This window comes from Macrobrachium nipponense, chromosome 24 (genome assembly GCF_015104395.2).
Source record: "Macrobrachium nipponense isolate FS-2020 chromosome 24, ASM1510439v2, whole genome shotgun sequence".
NCBI classification, from domain to species: Eukaryota; Metazoa; Arthropoda; class Malacostraca; order Decapoda; family Palaemonidae; genus Macrobrachium; species Macrobrachium nipponense.
This window is the reverse complement of record NC_061091.1, coordinates 15,743,088-15,753,529: the sequence shown is the minus strand read 5'-3', so window position 1 is coordinate 15,753,529 and position 10,442 is coordinate 15,743,088. Positions and strand designations below refer to the sequence as shown.

Below are 10,442 nucleotides of genomic sequence, written 5' to 3'. Positions count from 1 at the left end.
TCATGGCGCGGCAAGAAAAAAAAATCACCGAAATCTGGGAAAGAGAAAGAGAGAGAGAGAGAGAGAGAGAGAGAGGAGAGAGGAGAGATCCGGGAGAGAGCGATGACGAGAGAGAGAGAGCGAGAGAGGTTGGGGTGGGGGGCGGTGGGGGGGAACTTCAAAGGGGATATTTCCTCAAACCAACTGCGGGAGATTAATATGTTTCACTGCGATAATTTCCAAGACCTCGATTTTCCAACGAGTTTTGTATCTTAAATAGCTGCTTAGCCGAAGGCATGGTGAGATTTCAATATAATAAGAAAGCGTAAAGCGTGTTTTTGTTTTTTTTTTTTTTTTTTTACTCCATCAGGATTATTGTAACTTTCTCCTCTTGCAATTCAATAATTTCTCGTTAAATACTGTCTTGTGCCAGGATTGCTTCTTTTATAAGCACGCAGAAACAAATTTAAGAACTCCAAGAGGTGCGTATAAAATATATGTATCTATACAAATCTGCACTTGAAGTATAAAGATCAACCGTCAATTACTTAAAATATAATAATGAACTAACACTTTCTTAAAATATAAAAGGTAACCAAGCCATAAATAAAATGTAAACAACAAATACAGACTTTTTGCAAAAACACAAAGTTCAATCAACCCATACTTCTTGTGATATTAACAAGCCAACCAGCTCATACTTGAATTACAAAGAGCAAAGGTGGAAACCAAAATTCCTAGCCATATAGCTACGGGCAAATGTTGGCCCAGGTCACAGTGAAGAGATGATTCAAAATAATGACCTTGAGCCCTTTCCGCTCCGGTGGGCGTTGTCGTCTCCTGTCGGATCTTATTTAACACCTTCCCGCCAACTCTCCCCTTTTACTTACCCTGACATTATAGTCGTCCTCCAGATCTTAAGAACCCATTTGCTGGCTATTAGGCAACACAGCAATGTCCTCCACTTTTTTCTAATGCCTTATAACATTTGCTCATTTTCTGTTTCATTTAGCAATACACTTACAAACAGCATATATAATATATATATATATATATATATATATATATATATATATATATATATATATATATATATGTGTGTGTGTGTGTATATATAGATATATATTATACACACACACACACACACACACACATATATATATATATGTATTGTATAATATATATCTCATAATCAATGAAACAAGCAATACTACCTCTTTCGAAATAGCTGGCTCAAGCTCTTATTCGAGAGAGAGAGAGAGAGGAGGATAGAGGGAGAAGAGATGAGAAATTAGCCGGAGGGGCTGTTATATTTCTTGGGTGTGTCCTAAGCGGAATGCAACCCTAGGTCGCTGCAAGTCAATGACTATTTCTCTCTCTCTCTCTCTCTCTCTCTCTCTCTCTCTCTCGCCGTCTGCGAAATCAGCCTTTGGGCATAGACGAAAAGGTAGGTCAAACTTCATTCATAAATGCCCCACTCAGTGCTAGCCTTGACTTTCTCTAAGTTACCTAACTACTCTGCTAGTATGTATGTATGTAGGTATGTATGTAGTATGTATGTATGTATGTAGTATGTATGTAGTATGTATGTAAGTATGTATTTATGCACGTACGTATGTTATTACTCTTGCATTCATCTGTAGTGGATGAATTTTATCCAAAACATTCTGCAGTGTTTGTAAGTGTGTACATGCACCATTTTATCTCCTTGAAATTTACTTCCGTAATGCAAATACTTTGACAGTCCACCTCTCTCTCTCTCTCTCTCTCTCTCTCTCTCTTCTCTCTCTCTCTCTCTCTCAATTATGACTGAAAGAGAGAAGCAAAAATAACAAAGGAGAGAGAGAGAGAGAGAGAGAGAGAGAGAGAGAGAGAGAGAGAGAGAGAGAGAATTTATCAATTTGTCACCTTAGCAGCGGAATGCACCAGGCAAAAGATCGCGTTCTGACAAAGCATCGACAAAAAGCAGTCCAATCACAACGCTGTCACGCCACCTGGAAAGCAAGCACGCGTAAACAAAGGAAGTCCAAGAAACGAATTAAAAAAAAAAAAAAAAAAAAAAAAAAAAAAAAACAGGTCAATAATCCGCCGACGGCCGATAAGGTTTCCCTTCGGGCACAAATACCCACAATGCCCAAGCTATAACACACTTCATCAGGTGTTTCCAATCAGGGGCTGAGGGACTTTCTAAAATTCTTTTCTTATTATTGCAAACATGACGTGGGTGATATAACGACGTGATTTCCGCACCGACTGTAATGAAAATAACGCGGTTATGATTACAGCGCTACCAGGATGAGTCACCAGATCTTAACTTCCAACTTTCTACGTAATTTGGCTCATTGATATAATAACGCTTGATGACCATACGATCAAAATTCATCACTACAATGGTGTCTCAGAATAAACCTTGCTGGAACAATTTCGTACACTAAACGACAATTTTCAGCTTTCAATGATTAATAGAATTCAAGAGCCTTTTAAATAAACAGAAAGGCAAAACCTCGTCATATAACTACAAAATTACAAATATAGCCAGAGACACAGGGGTAAAAACGAATCTAATATCGCAATAAGCTCCGGACAAAAACCGGTTTATTTTTGCCACCTTGATCTTTGAGACCATCTCTCTACATCGTATATTTAGCCTGAAACGCGCTCAGGCGTCCGGACAGGCAACCTTGTTCGCGGGAGAAAAGAAGCGTCTTCAATTGGCGTCAAGACGAGTTCGATTCGATTCCGGTCTGACGCAGAAGTCTTGTGAGTCAAGATAGACCCTGATGGATTGAATGGTAATATAACTGTCTACAAAACCTTCAAGATTTGAACTGACAAGGCCTGTCCAAATCTTAAAGATTTACAGTTCACAGCATTTAAATAGTGAGTTATACTTCATAAGATTCATTTTGCTTCAAATCTTACCGCAGGCGACAATGTTATCCACAACATATTCGTTAGATGCATCAATTCAAGTTCCAGTACCTGGAACTTCAGTTAATGAAGAAGACGAGAACAAGGTAGTCAGCGTAACTAAAACACTTGACACGACCAGTCATGATATATCCTAAACCTACAGAATATTCCTTCTCTTTCATCATAAAGCCAAAATCACACACACACACACACACACACAGCATCTCAGTCATTTCACCTGAACGAATCTTAAGCAGGAAAGACGCAATCGCGCACCTCATTCTCTCACCAAGGCACAATATTCTATCAGACTGGAAATCTGCCTTGATACCCACAAGGTCAGTCAGGTATGTCTTGATACCCACAAGGTCAGGCCGGTGACTGGGGTTGACGCCCAGATCATCCTCAAAGCACTTGCCCAACAAACAGGAACTAAGCAGAGTAATAGTAATGTAACATGGCGTAATCCGACCTCCAGCTTATTCGGGAGGTGTGCAAGATTTTCCCCACACACATAAGTTGTAAACATAATATTGCTAACTTAACGTAATTAATACTCATATTTAGTACTACTCATACAAACAAGGATCAAATAAAAAGAACACAAATTAAACAGTTCACATATTCTCAGTTCTAAGTGCAAACACAAAATAATCGAACAGAAACATTGCCTAAAAGTACACCAAATTAATTAAAACATGTTAAAATCTACGGTCAAATAGAGCTCTGTTTCACCGACGAAAATTGAAATAAATACTCTATTTTATTAAGTCATTTTTGTGTACTGTTTAACATGTACATTATCTATTTTTTAGATTTTCATTCAAATTAATAAATAATAAATATTCTATCCTAAAATTCCTATACCTTTAACTCAATGTGAAACACCTTTTTCAGACCTTTTTAGGGCCTTCCATAGACCTTTCCTACCCACCCAACAAGAACAACAACAACAACAACATAAAAAGTAGTTTGTAGGTTTACTTCCCGTGTAAGCAATAAATAGTAATAGTTGTGGTAGTAGTAATGCTAAGTTTAAGATAAGATGCAAGAAGACTACTACCATATTAATTCAAGCGCCTCAGTGGCGTGGTTGGTTTGGTATTTGCTTCTCACCTCGGTGGTCGCGGGTTCGATTCTCGGCCATTCCATTGAGGAGTGAGAGATGTGTATTAATGGTGATAGAAGTTCACTCTCGACGTGGTTCGGAAGTCACGTAAAGCCGTTGGTCCCGTTGCTGAATAACCACTGGTTCCATGCAACGTAAAAACACCATTCAAAAAAAAACAAAAAACATACTAATTCAATTTACAGACAAATTTGAACACTGTTGACTCAACTTGGCTCCTGAACTTTGCTTGAACATTTATAAATTCAGTTCATGAAACGACAGTAAATCAGGTTTTATCTAATGAATAAATAACAATGAACACGATCTCCTAACAACTTGTGATATATGCAACGATTTCATTTACGTACAAACACTGACAGTAGCCCCGTCTTTATAAAAACGTGTTAGTGACTACTACACTGTCAATGAATTCTCAACAGTTAACTTTCAATATGCCCGTTGCTTCTTTACGTAACGGAACAAAGAAAAATCAAAACACGAACAAACAGAGTAACCACTTTGAAGAGCGCTGGAACCAATTAGGCCTCTGTGGTCTGCTGATCAGCACTCTGGCCTGTGGTTCAACCTAACTACAATCTCTGTCAATGAAACTGAGATTGAAATGTCTCGAAAAATTTGCGCTATCTGACGAAGCAGGAAGACGCTGCGTCATCAGTATTTTCTTCGTTTATGAGAGAGAGAGAGAGAGGGTGGGATAGATATAGAGAGAGAGAGAGAGAGAGAGAGAGAGAGAGAGAGAGTTTCATTCAATGCGAGTTAAATTTCAGATTAATTTGGCTTCTTCCTAATACTAAAAGTGAGATATTCCTTGATTTCAGACACGAAAAATGACATAACCATTGTCTTGGAATAAGAATACTTTGAACACTGGGATCGCAGCAACAGATTGAGCTGGCAAGCTAAATTTTTTCACAACCCGCGAAAAAACTTCAAAGAAATAAGGCAGTTTATTTTGAACATTTCTTTTTTACTTCAAGACATGAAACTGTGGAGAGACTATAACAACTTTGATTACTTCTCTGATTTGGCTCAGTCAAGTATTTAAAAAAAAAAATATCGAGTCAAAGGAATTTAAGAGTAAATTATCTTAAATTAGGCTTCGAATGGTTAAAATTATTGAAACACTTGCACCTCAAAGCTTGTGTTCAATCAGTCAAGTCGAATAATGAACCTATAACAAGTTCCTCACCGCACAAGAAGATTCGAACTTAAAATAGAGACGGACAAACAATAATTCACACCAGAAATGAACCATAAAGACGTACAAACAATCACAGCAACGATAAACCACGATTAATCCCACAAACACGGGGCCGAAAAAACGAAGGTGGTCCACACGGTTCCCCTGAGGCATCTCGTTGCCTGAACATCTCCGCGGGACCGGTTGCGTAAGGAATATCCATTCGCGGTCATTGCTATCCATAGCTTCGCATACTTATTGGCTTTACCATTTGCCGTAATTACGTGCACGCTTCTTCCTGCACGCTGCTCTTCACATGTTACAAATTCCAGCAAGAAGGCAGAGGGGGTTTTTAAGAGATACAGATTGATAGGTACGGATAAGACAGACAAATGTTTAGAGAGAAAACGAAAAAGACGAAAATCAAATATATATATATATATATATATATATATATATATATATATATATATATATATATATATATATATATATATATATATATATATATATATATACATATATATATATTCGAGCAAAATGAAAAAGGTTTTTTTTTTATGGAGATAGTGACTGATATTAACAGATATGACATAAATATTCAGAAAAAGGAAAACGAGGAATAATATGTATATGTATATATATATATATATATATATATATATATTATATATATATATATATATATTGTATGTATGATGTATATATATGTATATATATATATATATATATATATTGTATATATATATATATCTATATCTATATATATAATATATTATATATATATATATATACGTGTGTACTGAAAAGATTACGTTCTATCCTAAATGATTGTGAGAATATAATTTAGACAGACATTCCTTTCCACAGGCAAAAAGAAAAGTAAAGTCATTTCAAGAAAAAACAATAACACCGTTAAATTTCCTCTTCGATCTCATTCCTCAGAGAATGATTTTTTTTTTCTTTTTTTGAAGAATATGACAATGAATTTGCTCCCGCAGGTAGATGACCGCACCCTTGAGCACGGAAAGACCGCTGGACACAGGAAGTTTAAATCACACAGATTAGAAACACGGAAAAGGACAGCTCTGAGTTGACTGACACAAGGTTTTGCTGAAAATATACTTCTGTAGAAACTCCTGCGCGCATGCATGCACACACACACACACACGTGCATATATATATATATATATATATATATATATATATATATATATATATATATATATATATACATATATATATATATATATATATATATATATGTATATATATATATATATGTATATATATATATGTATCTATATTATATATTATATATATCTATATATATATATATATAGATATTTGATATACCATGAGTTAAAAAACCATAATTTATATGAGACTGTAATTTTCAAAATACAAAAAAAGATTTCGACCGTTTGCACAACGGTCTCTCTCTCTCTCTCTTCTCTCTCTCGCTCTCTCCTCTCTCTCCTCCCTCTCCTCTCTATAATATATTAATATCTATATATATATATATATATATATCTATATATATATATATATATATATATATATATATATATATAGATGGACCTATAATTTTAATCTTTGTCTAACCTCTAAAATATCAAGATGAATCTTAAGTCGTGAGAAGCCGGTTCATGCCTGTTCCCTACTGACCTAAGCACTGCAATATGTCCCTGGTACTTGGTCAGCTGCTGAGGGCTGCAAGTAAGGCGGACTAGGCCATGGGGCTAGCGACCAGATCTCACATTCTCTGACGAAGGGGAATGTGATAAATCAAAGCTTATGTCTATATATATGTATACACACAATATATGCATAGGTTTATGTATCTATGCAAATACTAATTAAGAAGATTCAACCTTCACACACTAAATACATATCTGCACTCTTTAAGAGTTCTTTGGAAGCTAGAAAATATCTTAATAACGTGACGTGGTTTAGAGGCCACTTGCTAAAAATTAACCACATCCTTCAAAACACAAAATATAAATATTCTAGCTCTAAGGAACACGTACGTGCACACACACTAATCGCTTGCGTAATTTGATATATTTTTATCTTATCTAAGTCTGAAACGATTCACTGTTCTTAACTGAATTCCTCATCCTGCACAAAAAAAAATCACATTTTCTAAGAAAATGTTACATTATTCCTTAAATAAATAAAGACGTTCCCTTGATACTTCAAAATTCGAAAAGTTCATCCCCCTTTCAAACTTGACTTGAGAACTATCTAGCCAACATCTTCGCATATCCTTTGAAAACATTCCATAACCTTTTCCTCAACCTTCTCGTAAGCCAGATACCGAAATGGTTTCGCCTTCTGGTAGTCACCTGGTAACAGGCAGAACCATCCCATGACTAGTAGAAGAAGAAGAAGAAGAAGAAGAAGAAGAAAAGCCTTGAAAACCTGATGTAAACCTGGACGAGCAACATTGACAATGAACTGGAATACTTGTCCGTGAAAATTCAGCCTTGGAGGTTAACAGAAGGAGCTAGGAGGTCAATAAACTAAATACCAATGGCACGTTTACGCCTAGGTCTGTTATAGGCATGCAAATTCGCCAAGAGAGAGAGAGAGAGAGAGAGAGAGAGAGAGAGAGAGAGAGAGAGCCACTCATTAAAGACAATAATGTAAATGATAAGTACGGAGACCGATACGTTCTGCCTTTCTATAAGGGCATATACATAACAGGAGTATGATGTGGAAGTTTCCTGAAGTATCCGTTTGGCAATGACCATAAGGTTTATATTTTTCTTTGGAGCCTTATCAAATTTGAATATATTCTATATAAATATATATATATATATATATATATATATATATATATATATATATATATATATTATATATATAACTGTGAGTGTGGCGCGCGTGTAAGCACGTGCGCATGTTAAGTAGCTAAAGGACATAGCCCTTTTCATAACATCTACCTGCTGTATATGGTCAAACAGGGAACGGGGACCAATTACAAAGAAAAGCATTGTATACACACATAATATATTTATATAACTTTTCTTCTACATACATACATACATATCTATATACATTATATAAATTATTAGGATATAAGTCATATGAATATAATATTCATATAACTCTCAACTTTATATATATATATATATATATATATATATATATATAATATATATATATATATATATAATATATATATATATATAAATGTACCTGCACACAAAAGAGTATATTGCTACGGAATAAAATTAGAACAAGAAATAATTTAACGAAACTCTTTTGAAAATTGAAAACACAAACTTGGCTGAATATCTCATTTCGTTACATGAAATTAAAAAGCAAGGATGCTAACTTAAAAGCTATGAGAGAGAGAGAGAGAGAGAGAGAGAGAGAGAGAGAGAGAGAGAGAATGAATGAATTGGTCAATGCTCATTTACGCAGACGGACGGACGGACAGACACATACCTTCACCTTGACCTCCACCCCCTCCTCCTCCAGCATCTTCTGCCGACTTCGGCACCACCTCCCTCTGGAGGGAGACTTCGTTGGCCGCGATGTCCTCGACGCACAGCACAACATCAAGGACAAGAGCCAAAATCACAACACCTAAACCCTTCGTCACCATCTTGATACTAAGGAATCCTCCTGGGCAGGAGCTTCACCTCTTTGCCTAGACCCAACGCCCCGCCCACCACCAGGAAACCGGCCAATGAGAGCGCAGGACCACTCTATTCCTTATAGATTGGGGCCACTAAGAATGAATTTGGAAGGGGGAAGGGGGTGGAAGAAGAAGGGTTGGCTGAACTAAAAGCAACTAGATTATTCCTTCGGCGACTTGGAGAGTCAGTCAATCGTTCCAAGAATGGAAAAATCAATTTCCATTTTCCCTCCCTCCATCAGGCTTGGTACGACTTCAGTTACGTAATGTTTTTCATTTTCCGAGACTCAAATAAACGACATATCATGAAACTAATTATTTGCGATCAAATTTTACATTGATGGACCAAATTTTCTATCAGAGACACTATACAGACATGCCCCTCAAAACGAAACGTGCTACTTCCATGCTACTTTTGTTTCTTTTTTGTACGTGTTCCTCAGGCCGGTTATGCTCTAAGGTAACTTTCTTCTTCTCCCGTCGTCTGGTCTGGAAGAGAAGCAGCAGCAGCAGCAACAGAAGCAAAAAGTAAAATGAAGAAAGAAAAAAGAAAAAAAAAACAGAATGATCGTAAAATGCTGGGAGGAATTTGTTTCTTACCTGCCTGGGCTCGTGCACACCTGTTCTTGCCGCCGACCCCACCCAGCAAGTGTGCCTACTTCTTCGCAAGAAGTTTTAGGTCATTGATCTTGGTTGCAGATAACCGCGGCAAATTGTGCAACGGAACATCTTGCCTCTGGAGCGACGCTGCTAGAGCTAATTTAGGAAAGATGCGAACCTGTATTGAAGTTTCAGCGTACGAGTGTGTGTGTGTGTGTGTGTATGTGAATAAACAAATGTATCAAACCTTATCATCTTGGTTTAAAAGTTGATGAACGTGCCTATTATGAGAGAGAGAGAGAGATGAACAAACAAATAAACCAAACATTATCATCTTGGCTTAAAAGTTGATTGACGTGCCTAACTGTGTGCACTGAATTTGTGCGTCTGTCAAAGAGAGAGAGAGAGAGAGAGAGAGAGAGAGAGAGGCGCGGGGGGCGGGAACAAACAAATAAACCAAACATGACATTGACCATTATGGTTAAAAGTAGATGGGCGTACCTGACACTGTGCATTGAATTTGTGTGTGCGTGCGCATGCGCGGGTGTTTGTGAGCGTTTAAGAGAGAGAGAGAGAGAGAGAGAGAGAGAGAGAGAGAGAGAGAGCCTACCTCAGTTGTACGGCCTGGCACTTCGTTAGTTAAAATTGTATTTAAACCTAATAAATAAGGTTACCCTGCCATATGGAACTAAGTCGGATTCTTTACCAAGTAAGCGATGAAATAAACGATTCTGGAAACGTCGATACATATTAGCATGAAAATGAGCTGAACATAAAGTAGAATAAAAGAAAGTTAGTGACAGAGGATTAGCTGAAAATCGACCAAGAGGACTGCACTTAATTTACACCAACGAAAGTTATTCATAAAGAGAGAGAGAGAGAGAGAGAGAGAGAGAGAGAGAGAGAGAGAAAGTTTATGTGGTGATCTCTTCAAACTTCCAAGAAAAACGGTGAGGGGGCGGAGGGCGGAGGGCGGGGGGGGGGGGGGG

At 37.0% G+C, this 10,442-nt stretch overlaps 1 protein-coding gene across 1 annotated transcript in view; it reads right to left on the bottom strand.

Moving 5' to 3' along the window:
* Positions 1–8,823, bottom strand: part of LOC135205465 (transmembrane protease serine 9-like) — a 165,621-nt gene extending 156,798 nt beyond the window's left edge. The window contains exon 1 of the mRNA XM_064236119.1: positions 8,661–8,823. Coding sequence (XP_064092189.1) covers positions 8,661–8,820 — 160 coding nt within the window. The 5' untranslated portion in view covers positions 8,821–8,823. The remainder of the gene's footprint in view (positions 1–8,660) is intronic.
* Between the last annotated feature and the right edge of the window lie 1,619 nt (positions 8,824–10,442).